Source organism: Epargyreus clarus, unplaced genomic scaffold (assembly GCF_041222505.1).
Source record: "Epargyreus clarus isolate Ecla_fem2 unplaced genomic scaffold, WU_Ecla_fem_2.2 ptg000021l, whole genome shotgun sequence".
NCBI classification, from domain to species: Eukaryota; Metazoa; Arthropoda; class Insecta; order Lepidoptera; family Hesperiidae; genus Epargyreus; species Epargyreus clarus.
The window spans coordinates 14,976,176-14,991,454 of NW_027332228.1; the positions used below are offsets into that span (position 1 = coordinate 14,976,176).

The 15,279-nt window shown below is 35.2% G+C and overlaps 1 protein-coding gene across 1 annotated transcript in view; it reads left to right on the top strand.

Annotated features, from left to right (window-relative positions):
• Window positions 1-455: 455 nt before the first annotated feature.
• Gogat (glutamate synthase) overlaps window positions 456-15,279 on the top strand; it is a 66,183-nt gene continuing 51,359 nt past the window's right edge. The window contains exons 1-3 of the mRNA XM_073085006.1: window positions 456-701; window positions 5,326-5,435; window positions 6,081-6,211. Coding sequence (XP_072941107.1) covers window positions 5,328-5,435; window positions 6,081-6,211 — 239 coding nt within the window. The 5' untranslated portion in view covers window positions 456-701; window positions 5,326-5,327. The remainder of the gene's footprint in view (window positions 702-5,325; window positions 5,436-6,080; window positions 6,212-15,279) is intronic.

Here is a 15,279-nt window from a genome sequence, read left to right on the forward strand (position 1 = left end):
GCAACTAGAAAATTCTCATAAATACAAGAAGTCCGTGTATCCAGTAGGTAAATAGTTAATCCAGGTGAGGGAAGTGGGATAAAATTATTAAAATGATGTATTGTCATTCTTGATACTTGATCAAAATTTTGAATTAATCTGACCATTCGGTAAAAATCGAGTTAAAGGATTCCATTACATATCCAGATTCATCAATACATACATACATGTCAAGCTAATAAAACCTAGTTAAAAAAGAAACGTTTTTCTAACATTGACCCTAAAGTGGCTAAAGTCACAGTGGACATTTTGATCATTACTCAGGCAACACTGTTTTCACAGTCCCACCAATCAGCTACACGCTTTGCCGTTCATCTCCGTGACGTATTTTCATTCAATTTGTTTCATCATCATCCTATCTCTTTCTTTCTATCTTGCTTCACGCTCACACAAGGCACCGTTCTGCGTTCTTTTCCTCAGTTCCTCCAATCGTCCCTCCCTCAGTTCAGTCAGTCAGTTAATCGTGTTTCACCGGGTATTGTATTCGACTGCTAAGGGTCACTACGATTCGCCGGCTTTTTCAGTGTCCCAGAAACAATTTTATCATTATCACAGAACTATTGTGTTTTCTGTTATATACCGGCTCGATCTGTGAAAGTGCGTACCTTTGCGTAGTGCAATATCAGCGCACACTTTCTTAAATTTATCGATCCTAATTTGAGGTAAAGTATTTCATACATTTTGAAATTATTTTTACTGCTCGATCAGCCGTTGCACCGTCCACGTGTAGTCTGCGTACGTGGTGTAGAAATAGAAAGGAAACGAACCAGAGATTTAAAAAACTCTAATATGATATTTGCGATGTATTTCTTTAAGTATTATTGTAGGTACGTTTCAAAAATTGGTAGATAGGAGATAGTAGAAGTCATTCCCAATATTCCAATCACACACTTGGTAGCAGTTTTTTGCCGTAAATTTATTACGCGCAATATAAGCTGTTGTTTTTCACAGATGTTGTTTTACTACAAGTTAAATTTAATTGTTGTTGACGCCTTATCAAGAATTTGTTTTGTCTACAAGCTGTCACAAGTCTGGCATAATTTAGCACTAATCTAAGGCAATACCGGAAAATAACGTTGCATACGTAGTGTAGTCCTTAATGAATGAAAATTAATTTAATAATTCGTCAAACAGTATAGACACATAGTGAACAAAAATAAAACAAATCTGGTATACTTTGGTGGTTAAAAATATAGACTACAAATACTAGTAAAATATTAAACAGTTCAAAATATTATTATTAATTAACCATTTAATATTCAGAAGCATAGAAAATTATATGAAATCCCAAACTGAGTTTTAAAATTTCTCTTAATATTATTTTTACAACAATATGTAGTAAGTTTAAAAAATTAATAAAATACCAAAACACTCGTCAAAATATAAGTTCTTATAAATTAAAACAAAGTCCAATGACATTTGTTCATAGTGCGAGTTGAGATGAGGTCAATAACTTATGAATATATTAATAGAAAAAATTGTTTTGATCTCCACTGCAAAACTGGTTTTCTATGTTGCTTTGTGTTCTGTAATGGATATTGTAACTTTATGTAATTACGAGTTACTATTTTTAGCTGGTATTCGCAGAAATAGTAGTCCACTGAAATGTGCGGGTAGTTTTGTAACTTGTGTATTCCAGGATCATTTAGCAATAGAGATTAGCTTAGATCCTGTATTCTGATAGGTGCAGGATTTTTAGAACCAGCCCATTTAAGTTAAATGTATTTTTAAATATTGTTATAACATACAGTAAGACTAGTGAACCATCATGGCCACACCTTATTCAATATGAAGCAGGTTTTGCATTTGGGTGCAAAATTATTGATGCCGGGTAACTAAAATGTGAGATAACCATCTTAGTCTTCAAGCATAGCAGCATAATATCTGTAACTGGCTGTAGACAGGATAGCTGTTCTACATGGAATTGGTTACAGACGTCCATGGGTGACAGTAACCACTTACCATAAACTACTAAACTGTATGCTCGTTAGCTATTTAATTATTTAAAAAAAAAATCATATACCATATTATGTTATTGTAAATTATCTAAACTTGATATTCTTACTTCGGGTTCAAAGTTTTTTCAGTAATTTGTGGTTAAAAGCAACAAAATCTCTTATCCCTCTCAATATTAACAATAACTTCCCTTTGATATGACTTGTAACCGCCGTTAAAGCCAGCAGGAGATTTTTGAGGCTTTAAAACATCAGATATCTTGATTCTTACATCATATACTTTTAAGTAGAAGATTCCAGTTAGGTATATTAGAACATATAGGCAACTTCAAATTCCTATAAGAAACATGGAGTGGTATTACATGTTTGAAACAAAGTAATTTCAAATTAATATCTTACTTACTCTTATTACATCATACTTTATTTATTTTGAGAGTAAAATTGTTTCAAACATGTATAGAATATCAAGTGTATCTACAAATCATTGTAGATATGATAATAAAATAATAAAAATCCTTTGTACTTCATTTCTATTTTCTGTAGTGTTATCTTTTTTTTGTGTACAAAAACTTATTAAATAAATAAAAATAAAAAGACTTGTGTAGTTAATAGTTAGGTCATAGAGTTCGGTTTGTTTTAATTATGACCCCTGTCCAGCCTGGAATTCTAGGGAGGAAAATCTTAGTTTATTAATATAATTTGTATATATAGGAAATTGTATGATGATTACATTTTGTAATGGAACATAATAATTACTACTACATACTATTTTTTGTTGGTAAATATTTGGATTATATTTATACCATTCACTGATTAAATTAATTAACCCGACAAAAAGTGTGTTTTAAGGTTACTAGTTTATGCTTGCACAAATACATTTTTCTCGTAAAATAATAACGCTATGAACGTTAATTTGTCGATATTAGCCATTACCACACAGGGCTGATTGCGCAACTCTATGCTATTGAACTGAGATAACCGCTATTGTAGAGCAAGGCGACTCACGGTACGAATACAGACATGAACGCCGGCGCTTTTAACTCGAAACATTGTTTCTAGATAATAATTCATATTTTTGATTAATTTATTAGAAAAATATTTAATTCTGGTAAACGTGTTTGCAATTATTATCTTTTTAAACGGTCCGACCGATTTAAACGAAGTTTATTTTTCATGCTCATAGCGTCATAGGAAGACCCATAATCCTTAACTACAGTGGAAACCGCTAGCCAGTCTCATGGACATACTGAAAATTTTATTTTATATTTATTTTAAAACTTGTTAAATACAATGCAATGCAATTTTGATCATACAATTTTAACCAAATACACGCGCGTTTCTAAATTGATTTTGCAGCATAAAATGTCTTATGTAATCTGCAGTTAATATGTTTTTCCTCTCATAAATAAGTAATAGGTAGGTATTGTCCTCTCTTTGTTTCCTTCCCAATATTACATATAAAAATAATTTATTTAAATAAATAGGACATACCATCCACCATTATAGTCATGAAAAGACATTTATATACACAAAGGTATAAAGTGATTTGTATATAAAGCGTTAACGATATTTACGATAAAGGCGAAGGTTACAGACAGAAGTAGGTATCTAACTGAATTTGTCGATAATTGCTTTAGACACGTGTAAAGGGCTACGTTACATAATAGAATTACATAACTAGATACGTATATAAACGCTAGGATATTTCAATTGGCATCATCCGAAGTATCGTTTTCAGGCTATATTTACGTCGACATACATTCTGGCGCCGGCGCTTACCAATATTTTCTTATGAAGTATATAGGTTACCATATTCGATATCAATCCGTTTTTGTTCCTCTGGTGGGCACGAGTCTCTTGTCAAACAAACTGTGAAGGGTTAGGTTAGGTTAAGTTATCCACAACGCAAGCGAAGTGCGAATTAATAAACTTCACACGGCTTTGAAAACATTTCTCTAAAGTATACCTGAGAACACTCACACTCACAGTGTTTTCCCTTTGAAAGCGGTAAAATTTGTATTTCTAATACATAACTTCAGAAAAATCTAAGTTTCATGCCTAAGATTCAAAACCGGCACCTATGCGTGAAAGGACATATTGTAAACCAACAGATTGAAGATGTTAGAACCCTTTGTGGTTTGACTCCGGCGGCACCACCGCCACACCTATTTTTACCTAATAACAGCAGTGTTAGGCGCTACTGTGTTTCTGTTTTGAAGGGTGTGGTAAAGAAGACAGACTCTTCCGAGGCGTTCCAGCTTAGTCCTCAGGGGTAGCGGCGCATCTGTGACTGACCTCAGGTAGGAATATCTATCCTATCTGGGGTTGATTACAGATGTCCATGGGCGGCAGTAGCCACTTACCATCAGGTGGACTGCATGCTCTTCTGCTACTCCTATATTATAAAAAAAAGATTCGTACTTACCCATTGTAAATAATATAAAATTGTTATCAAATCACACATTACTTAGGTACATCATCATCTTTAAAGCGTAGTAGGCAGTTACCTTTCGTTCCTATTCATCTTAATAAACCTTTTGTCAACGAACAATTGTCTAATTGAAGGTCATTTATATCTAGAACTTAAAACGTAGGGGAGCATCGGATGTGTTTTTCTATACTATATAATAAGGAAGAACTGCATCATCTTTAAATGGACACTGATACTCGTACCTACCTAATATATAGATATTACGATATCTGTATAGGCTGATACCTATATAAGTGCCAAAAAATCAAGGCTATATTTTGTATTCTTGATTAAACTGACTTGGAGATAGTCGTGTGTATAGGTAGTAGATTTTGTTGGTAGATTTTGATATACATCGAAACAAAAGCTTAAACGAGATCTTGATTACATCATTATATATTTGGTCGTGTTTTTCTAAGAATTTTTAATGATTTTGTACTATTATGTAAGGTACCTTTTCATAAGCCTGGAATCGACTGATATTATTTTATAATAAAGAAATGACACACGAGCATGCAATCAAACAACAAACACACGGTAGGCTACTGAGAGCCTTAACATCTGTAATCAACCATAGATTGGATTGGGGTTTTACCTAAAGTCACGGATATGTACGTTGCCATCCCTGGGGTCTAAATTGAAACCCTCATATGAACATCTCTGCTTAAAACCGTAACTTAGTGATTAACACTGCTCTTTTTGGCCAAAAAAAAGGTAAAAAGGTATGGTAATGGTATGTTCGGAGTCGAAACTTGAAGGGGACCACATTAGATTATAAGTGTTCCAGTTTAGCAATTATATTTCCTAAACATTGACATTTTTTGTATATTACAATATGGTGAATATTTTGTTGGTTACCAGGTATGGAGTGGGAAGGGCCGCCCAAGCAAGGCTTGTACGACCCTCAGAACGAGCACGAGGCCTGCGGTGTTGGTTTTGTAGTTGCTATCGACGGGAAACGTACTCATAAAGTTAGTATTGCCTTAATATTTTTTATGAAAGAATGTTCAACTATACATGATTTGTACTTTACAAATCATATACTTAGGGCATACATTTTATTTAGAATTTAATTACTGATACTTCTCTCGTACATTTTTTGTCAAACTTTTTACTGTGACTGACTAAAAAATATTTTCTGACTGATACTGAGAAATACATAATTAAGAAAAGAACCGTTTTGAGTTTGTATATTTGAACTACACGTGTATTTTATAATAACCATTCGAATATCCATAAAGTTCTACAACAATGTATATTTTAGTAGGTTCCTATGAGCATAAAATGTAACTGCAAATTGACTACTGGCCTCTGAACATTATGGATGATAAAATAGGTAATCATATTTTTATGAAATTGAAGTAGCGAGTAATCAATCCAAATAACATCGAAGTTCTACTTGTTACATACTACAAATGTGTTACTACTTTATCAAACAGAAAGCCCAGTATGAGGTAGGTCTCATCTATAAAAAGCCCAGTGACTATAAGGTAGGTTTCCTTCTCTGTAACCTTTAAACTAGGACACCATAGCATTTGCCACTTATTAATGGGCAAAATAATGTGTATGTGTTGTATGTGTGCAACAAGACTCGTAACATCTCTTCATGTTACTAGATTGTCCGCGATGCCGAGGTCCTCGCGAAGCGCATGGAGCACCGCGGCGCGTGCGCATGCGACAACGACACCGGCGACGGCGCTGGTGTACTGACCGCTATCCCGCACCAGTTCTACTGCGCTCAACTCAGGTAGGATTTTTACATTATATTGATGATGTTTTGCAAAAGAGGTGATTTGCGAAATTACCTTTTCGCTGCGTATACATAGTACGTATATATAGTATACATTTTCTAAGAAAAGTTTTGCGACGAGTAGACAAGCTAGAGACGTTTTGCGATGCGTAGACATTTTACGTTATTACCGTTTTACAGCGAGTATAATTTACCGAGAGTTTTGCGACTAGTAGACATTTTGCGAAAGAGCCATTTTGCGACGAGTAAACATTTCGCGTAAGAGACATTTTGCGACGAGTAGACATTTCGCGTAAGAGACATTTTGCGACGAGTAGACATTTCGCGTAAGAGACATTTTGCGACGAGTAGACATTTCGCGTAAGAGACATTTTGCGACGAGTAGACATTTCGTGTAAGAGACGTTTTACGACAAGTAGACGTTTCGCGCATAGAAGTCTCGCAACGACACGCAAACGATAGAGAGTTACAACGAAAATCTAAAAATATTTATATATCTGCCTCTGTAGGAATCAACCACGGCACACCTGGAAAATTACCTATATTTTTTAACTATCATCGAGAAATAAAAATAACATTTGGTGGCATATCACAAGAAACAAACACGGCTTTTACAATATTTCAATGACAAACTCAATCTCATCTAGATTCAACAATAAAAGATAAAATAGATTACTTAAAATGTTCACTAGGATTTCTTATCTACTGTAATAGATAACGGAACTACAATGTTTTGTCCCTTAGTTCAATAATTGTCGTAACTTACAACCTTGATTCTTTAACATAGATTAAATTTAATTTATGTTCAACTTGAAATGAAATTCTTATTTAACACTGAAGTTTATTTACAATGGTTAGTTAAATGTTTGTTTAAAACCGTCAGTAAAATAAATCATCATTTTGGATTATATTTTTAATATAATCTTCAGCGCCACTAATCAGTCATCGGGTATTAAATTTAGTAATTATAGCATTAAAATTAATTTTCCACGTGTGATTTATCATATATGACGCATTCAGCACCTGTCTGCTATAAGTAGCTGCATTTTTACATAATAAAATTGTGTATTTAACAATTTTGGTGAATATTTTGGCAGCGTTTAAGTAATTGTAGCTATTTAGCTACGGCTGCGGAACAAACAAGGTTAAAGTCCAAGTTTATGTTGGTAGTCGATGTTTTACGGCTGTAACGTGTATTTACTAATAAGCATTACTACTAAAATACGTGAAATCTATAGGTTGAACTACCTTATAGGCATAAATGAATAAATTTGAAGCGTCTGTTTATATTTCTTAAATAACTGTCATTTTTAACTACGTGATTAAGCGAGCTTAATAATGACTGTTATTTTCGTTCAGCAAAATGCAAAACAGCAGTTGTATTTATGATATACGTTTTTTAGACTTGTTAACTTAGGCCGGCCATACACGAGCAGCTTGGAGCAGCCAGTATCGAATGCTTCAAGCTGCGACTGCATAGTGAACTTCAGACTTATAAGTACGTACATACACGAACCGCTCGAGCAATTGCAACTGCTTAAGGCGGTTGGTAGCACGGTGATTTTTCATCTTGCGGTCAAGCAGTGGCCAGCCATACACTGACTGCTCGAGCTGTCAACTGTTCTCGCGCAGTTACCTCAGTCCGCGCTCGTCATTCCTCGTTGCGCACGCTTCCTGCCTGCACGAATTCCCCGAGCAGTCAGCTTAACTGCTCAAGGAGTTATCAATGGCAGCTTCAAGCTGTTGACTCTGACAGCTCGAGCAGTCCATGTATGGCTGGCCTTAGGATTTGGTAGAACTATTTTGACAGGAGATCTATGCTATACAGGACAAAGTGTGACGTAAAAGAGACGAATTTATACAGCGTTCTCGGGCAAAAAAAAAACAAAAATCCTTTTTTCGACAGCCGAGCGTGAAAGCCCGTCTTTAAAAAACAAAAACGACCCCAATTTTCACGAGACGTGCAAAAACAAGTGGGACATCTCGTCATAGCTAGCACAATAATTATGAGCATAACAATCTCAAGCTTACACGATAGGCAGAGTGCCAAATTGTACGACAATCGAACGTACTTTAGTTGGCGGCGTGCCAACCTCTGACAGGAAATCGATTTGGGGGGAACTGGAGCAGGATACAATTTATTAAAGGTTTCAAGGTAAGAGGACTCTGCTGAGAGTAGTCACTAAAACCTTTTAACCTCCAGACGTATAAATAAGATAAAAGTGTCGGTGTGAGTCGTAATAACGTATTTGTTAGGATTTAACTAAATTACATACAACTAGATCATGTTTAATCAGTACAAGCTAGTGTCGGTTAGTTCCAGTAATATGCTATATTTCAATGTAATATGATGCACTGGTACACAAACCGACTTGTGGGTTTTGGACATTTCAAAATCAAGGCCAATGTTAGAAATTTGGCGGCGTGCCAGTGGATTAATGGAAAACAGTTGAACTGAGTTGAAAGAGCAAGCGATTTGGACCTTAAGAATCTCATAAATTCTTTGCAAAATACGATAGGCATGGTTTAAATGTGGTAAAAACATTTTTGAAGGTGGTAGAAGCTTCTTTGAATCACCTCTAGAGATATTACCTGAAGTCGGCCACAGTTGCGTTGTAAGTCAGAGTAAGTTGTATCCTCTCGGATGAGTCATTATTCCTTACCACACTTCTGAAATTAGATGACAGCAACATTTAACGCTGCTGTTATAAGGCGGAAACCATCGTGGCGGTGCGAAGTTTATTTGTTACTTTCCCACTAGACAAAACATACCTACTCCCCTACCCCAATGAGAATTAAAGTACACAAACATCTTAACATGGCAATCATACAATCGCAAGTGATTAAAATCGAACTGATGACGACAATACAGGAGTCCTTCAACCGCAATCAGCGCGGCTAACTCGGTCACAATACTCACAATTGTAGCGTGCATCCGACCCGTTCATCTGTTCCGATATGACAGCGGTACTCAACCTTTTACGGCACTCTATGAATACGCACTTGACAATGGCTAAACCCCTCTCACTTTGATTTGTGCTCAACAGTGAGACAGTAAAGAGTTCTTAACCGGTATCATTTTAGTACCGGATAGCAAAGTGTTCCATGTATTTTTTTTATGTTTTCACAAAAATACAAGTAGTCAGACAATTATTATATAAATTATTATGTAACAAAAAATATTATAAACGTAGATGGTTTGGTCACAGATAACTCGTGTAAGCTGAAATAAAAATAAAAAATGAACACAGCAATACAAACTCTGGTGTTATATAATATATATAATATAGAAATGTGTGTTGTAGCGGTACTGCTGCAGTCCAACTACAAAAGTTTTTCGCAATGAAAATACCGACACATATAGATACAGCCACATATTTTTTAATTTACAATTTAACTATGTTTTGCTATCATTCAACATTGGACTGTCAATGAAATATACTTTGTTGCATTTTAATATCTGAAAATACCACACTCTATACTCTACGGAAGGTTGAGTACCTCTGATAGTAAATGAAGAGCGAACTGTCTACTGCGTACTGCGTCTGAACTACGCAGTTGATCTTACGACCACAATAAGTATCTTTTAATAACTTGTTGTTATTGGGATCGACTACATAAACATAATGTTAATAAATCATCAAATCTGCAAATAATGATAACATGTGTGCAGATGTCAGTTGTCAACGATGGCTTAGATTTGTTATCTACGTGACCATACGTTCCCTTTTTGAAAGAGACCGTCCCATTTTCGGTTCGTGTCGGTCTCCTGAAAAATAACCTCGGAGCACAAAATTGTCACGTTTTTCCAGAATGCTCAGATATCAGTATAATGATATTGCGTAACTTTCAAGCTTGTGACAAATTTTAGTTTCATATTTTTTATTTGATAAACTAAAGATTGATGTACTTGAGTTAATTATGATTATGATTGGCGAGTTTAAGTAGCTAGAACATTTTGCTTTATGAATCGGTCCTACTAATCGTGGTAGACGTCCCGTTTTGAGTCAAATATCAAATTGTCATGTGTATGTTTTTGTGCTGAATCTGCACCGGTGAGTCATTCCTCAGACAACAGATATCGTATCTACGCTTCTTAAGGTATGCAAAGATCCGATAACGTGCTTCTGGTACTAAGGGCCGTATTAATAAAAGGACCTCAATATCCATCTTAAATTCATATCACCTGAGTCGCTCTTAAGTTGCGATCAGCGACTGTAAAGCGTCGCTAATTAATAAATTTGTATCAAGTGCGCATCATTTGATACCGGTCTTAAGTGCCTGAATTATATAAACTGCCGAGCATTGTACTAGTGGAGCATTGTAGGTTCGATTTTCGAGTGGATAAAATTTTTGTGTGTTTGTTCTTTGAACGAATTTGTACCTGAGAATTAAATTTTCAGTCAATACTATTTCATTTCTGATGTGAGATAAAACGACGCTCTCATCAGGTATTTTAGAACACGCAAAAATATTGTATGCTAAAGTTACCCAGTTTTTGAAAGCCATACATAATTCAGATGCATTGTTAACGATGTCACGCAATAAATGGTAATACAAACTATCATCCAAGGTCAACGGAAATACGCAGCGCTAACATAAGCTACTTTTTAGGGTTCCGTACCTAAAGTGTAAAAACGGAATCCTATTACTAAGACTCCGCTGTCGGCCCTGTCCGTCTGTCACAGGGCTCTATCTCTGGAACCGTAATAGATAGACACTTGAAAAAGTTAAATACAAAAAGGGATCCCCATACAACAAATGTTATTTTTCCATATTTTTCGAACTAACTGTTGAAATTTTCACAATGCATGTGCTTCAATGGTTACTATAACAAAAAATACTAAAATAAAAAAAAAAATGGGTACGAACCCTCCTTGCGCTGGTTCAACTTGCGCTTGTCCAATTATTTAAGATTGATGCAAGTCCAGAACTGATCCCACTTCTGGACTTGCATCAATCTCCACTTGTGGGCCAGGTCTGAAGTACATTGCCATGTTGCTCCAATGTGGATAAGATATATTTGTAATAAGGAACCATAATTATAGTATCAATACAATAGGTGTGTAAAAGGTACTCTGTGCTTCAAACAAAGGCACGTAACCAACTCATAGCTATAGTAATATTATCATAATCGCATTCAATTGCTCCTACTATGTATGAATAGCTTTATGCGGTTAATGTAAAATGGCGATGGCGGTTTTCCTTATCATATCATATTATTTTACTAATTTTTATTTTATTGAATTACAACTTTTAAGTAGTGATTCCTGAGTGGCTAAAACTCGGCCTCTTAGTTGAGGAGGCCGAGGCTCGATCCCAGTCACTCCCCTCTGATTATTACGAGTTATGTGCATATTATTTATTTACTATCACTTGCTATAACACGGAAGGAAAACATCGTGATGAAACCTACAAGCTATTATTTTAAAGAACTCACAGTTTTTAAAATAGTAGTTCTCAAAGGTGTTTGAAGTATACCAATTCGCACTTGGCCAGGGTAGTTCATTACGACCTAACTGCCAGCAGTGGGACAATAATGGATTTACGACGACAACGGTTATATAATTCTCAATATTATATCATAATTAAATCTGATTCATTTTCGTTACGATAACCCACGCCTCACTTCGTAAGATCCTACGTCATCGTTCTATTGTACAGTTCCATTTTAAGAACGAAACTTTTACACGAATATTTTATTTTATATATGTATATGGCGTAAGAATGTATTCTTGAAATGTACGGACGTTGAATTTACTGTAAACAGGGGCTGTGAGTTACCGTAAAGGTAAAATCATACAATAATGTAAAGATTGGCTACTATAATTGCAGATAGAACGCATGAAAACCAAAATAAACTAAAGTTTGCCGGTTTCATTCAGTATCTCAAACAAAAATAAAACAGAACAACTGCATACATGAGGATTTTCTGTTTAACTACGACGTCTACAAGCCTTGTTGATAACAGTCCGGATATGCCGTGATTGTTGAACATTCCAGTGGATCACTAATTCATACTGGTTTTCGTCAGTTTGATGATTCGTGAATCTTATAGTAAACACTTGTCTGTTTATCATATTGACGCAAGCAGTTGCTGCTAGTGATGTGCTACAAACATGTCGACGGTGTCTGAAATCTTGGCGATGTGTGGTACACTTCAGCGTGTTATGGAAATAAACAGTATGCAATGAGTCTGTTTTAGGTTATTCCAACTAAAATATCTGTCGCTTTTAGTCCTAATGTATTCATATAACGCTGTTGCGATTTCCAGAAATTAAACTTCCATACAATCTATTAATTTTCCATTCCCAGGCTATACGAACAGAAAAGAAATGTTTTTGCAATCACTATCAATTACGCATAACTGAAAGTATATTTTACTGTCATATTAGCCGTCATAAATTAGATTATAACCTTATGGTGTAACGCAACACTGTTCGCGTGATTATATTACCACGGTTATTAAATTAAATCTGCCTGATGAACCCAAAACTGGATCTGAGGTTCAAATCCCAGACCTCTCATTTTTTAAAGTTTGTGTATATTAGAAATTATCACTTGCTTAAACGGTGTAGAGAAACATCATGAGGAAACCTCCTTGCCTGAATTATGAAGAAAAAACTCACCGAAGTTTGTGTGAATTCTACTAATTCGCACTTTGCTAACGCAGTGGACTATGGCCTAAACCTTTCTCTCTGAGAAGAGACTCATGCCCAGCTATGGGACAGTAATGGATGGTCGACGAACCAAGAGCGAAGCGTGGTATCCTAGATACTTATCCTACAATCATCAGTGATTTGGGTTCGAGTTTAGTTCAAGTCGATTATGGTGATTGCGACTTAACCGTCGACTCGTCCCCTCGGTTAGCTGAAGGTCAGCCGTTGCGTGCTATTGTGCAATCGTTGGCATGCATGCATTGCAATTTACTGTTAACGAAAGAATTTATTTGTTGCAAATAAGCCTACGCTTATCTTGTAAGGAAAATTTATATACCTGATGCATTTTTAAAATAGATAAGTTTGAGAGTATTGCAATAGTTAGGAAACTTGTCCTGTGTGGTTAAGGTGTTTTTATTTTTGGATCTTAGCGGAATTTCCTTAACCAACTTTTTACGATTACGTAAATACCTACTCACTAATACTCCTCGACCCTCGTGCCCGCAATGCGCATGTAGAGACAGTTCTGGATCTCGAAAGAAAAGTTGGAAGGCGGTTTCATTTGATAAGGCTCTTAAGTTTTCTCTGATCAAGTAATACTTAGTTCTTCGCATATCATAGAACAATAATGAAGTGGGAAATATTCTACAAAATGTATTTTTATTTGTATATTTTTTAAATATACAAATAAAAATATATGTATATCTAGGGTACATGTCAATTTCATATCAAGAGTCTTTAACAGTCTTCTTGTTGTTCAAAAAAGTCGAAAGGAGTAATAAGTGTGTAGGCTTCTTGTTAAGGATTAAGTAATTAAATTATACAAAGTGACTTGATAATTATAATAAGTTAAAATGTCTTGTTTTAATTGACTTTCAATACGTGTTCGTTTCGTAGGTATTGGTAATATTTTATTTTTTGTTTGTTTTTTGCCTAGTAATATATTAAACAGGAAACATTTGCAGAACTAGAACTAAATTTAGAAAATGTTTAAGATTAAACTGGCCGTGTGCAAAATACTGGTAGTTTTTAGGAGTAGCAGACAAGCATGCAGTCGATCTGATGGTAAGTGGCTACTGCCACCCATATGCATCTGTAATTAACCCCAGATAGTATTTGATATTCCAACGTGAGTCTGACACAGATGCGCCGCTACCCCTGAAAACTAAGCTGGAAAGTCTCGGCAAAAGTATGTCTCCATTACACACGTTGTAGTAATCTTAAAAATACGAGTAAAATCGCTTACCAGCCTGGTCTACAACCAATGGATTGCAGACAGTCGTTTTCGCGTTTATTTATAAATTCAAACGGTCATTGTCTTGCAGCCGCCCATCTCGCCCATTCAGCATTACCTTACTACCTACACGGCACATAGCAACAAAATAATTACTATGTACAATGTACATGCATACTATGTAATTTACTTATTTGATCAGATTTCTAGGGAAATTGAAATTGTAAACCGCAGTTTTAACCTAATTTTTTATTGTACTAAGAATTTTGCATTTTACATAATAACTGCATTTGACTGTGTGTTACTTTTGAACTTACAATTTCTTATTTTGTCCATCATAAAACCTTACTCTACGAAGATAACATTTGGCAAAAATCTTAAGTTTGTCAAGGTTAGAAATCATTACTGTAATAATAAATAGAGACCTTTAATCGACATGTAATCCATATTATTTAACCATGAGGAGAAATATTATATATTTCAGTTTAAGGAGCAGTGCTCTAAACGTGAACGTTAACAAGAAGTTGGCACAGATTGCGTGTAGGTTGCAGAACTGGAGCCAATTACGTCACTCCTCAGATGCACTTCTTGTTAGACCAACACAAATATGATCCTTTGATTAGATAATTGATGATTGTCGCGATCGTCGATGAACGGTCGTCATAGCAGTCTGCAATGCAATTGGTTCCGGATTTGATGCCTGGCAAAACAGACATCTAAATGATTTAGATTTCTGTTTTGTGACATGATGTTTGTGTGTATTTATAGACGCACCATATAAGGAATCTGAGTGTGTGATTATGAATATATAAAGAAGAAAACCTTCATTAAATAATAAAATCCACATAAACAAAACGTAAAGTTTACTTAAAGTAATACAGACGAATCGTCGTTATATGAGACATCGGAGATAAAAAAACCGGTTACTTTATGTTAAGAAAAATCCTCTTGGAACTGACTGAAAACTACTGGAAAACTAATATAATATGGCCTGAACCTATTTACGCATTTTGAAGGATCAGTAGACACGCGAGTGATCAGTGATATACAAAAGCCCTGTTATAAAAATTAATTCTATCTTTATAAGCCATAATAATGCAGAATTATTATGAATTATATACCTTCCTGCAACTGTGTTATAATCTCGACAATTGTTCTGAGTTAAGTAAACT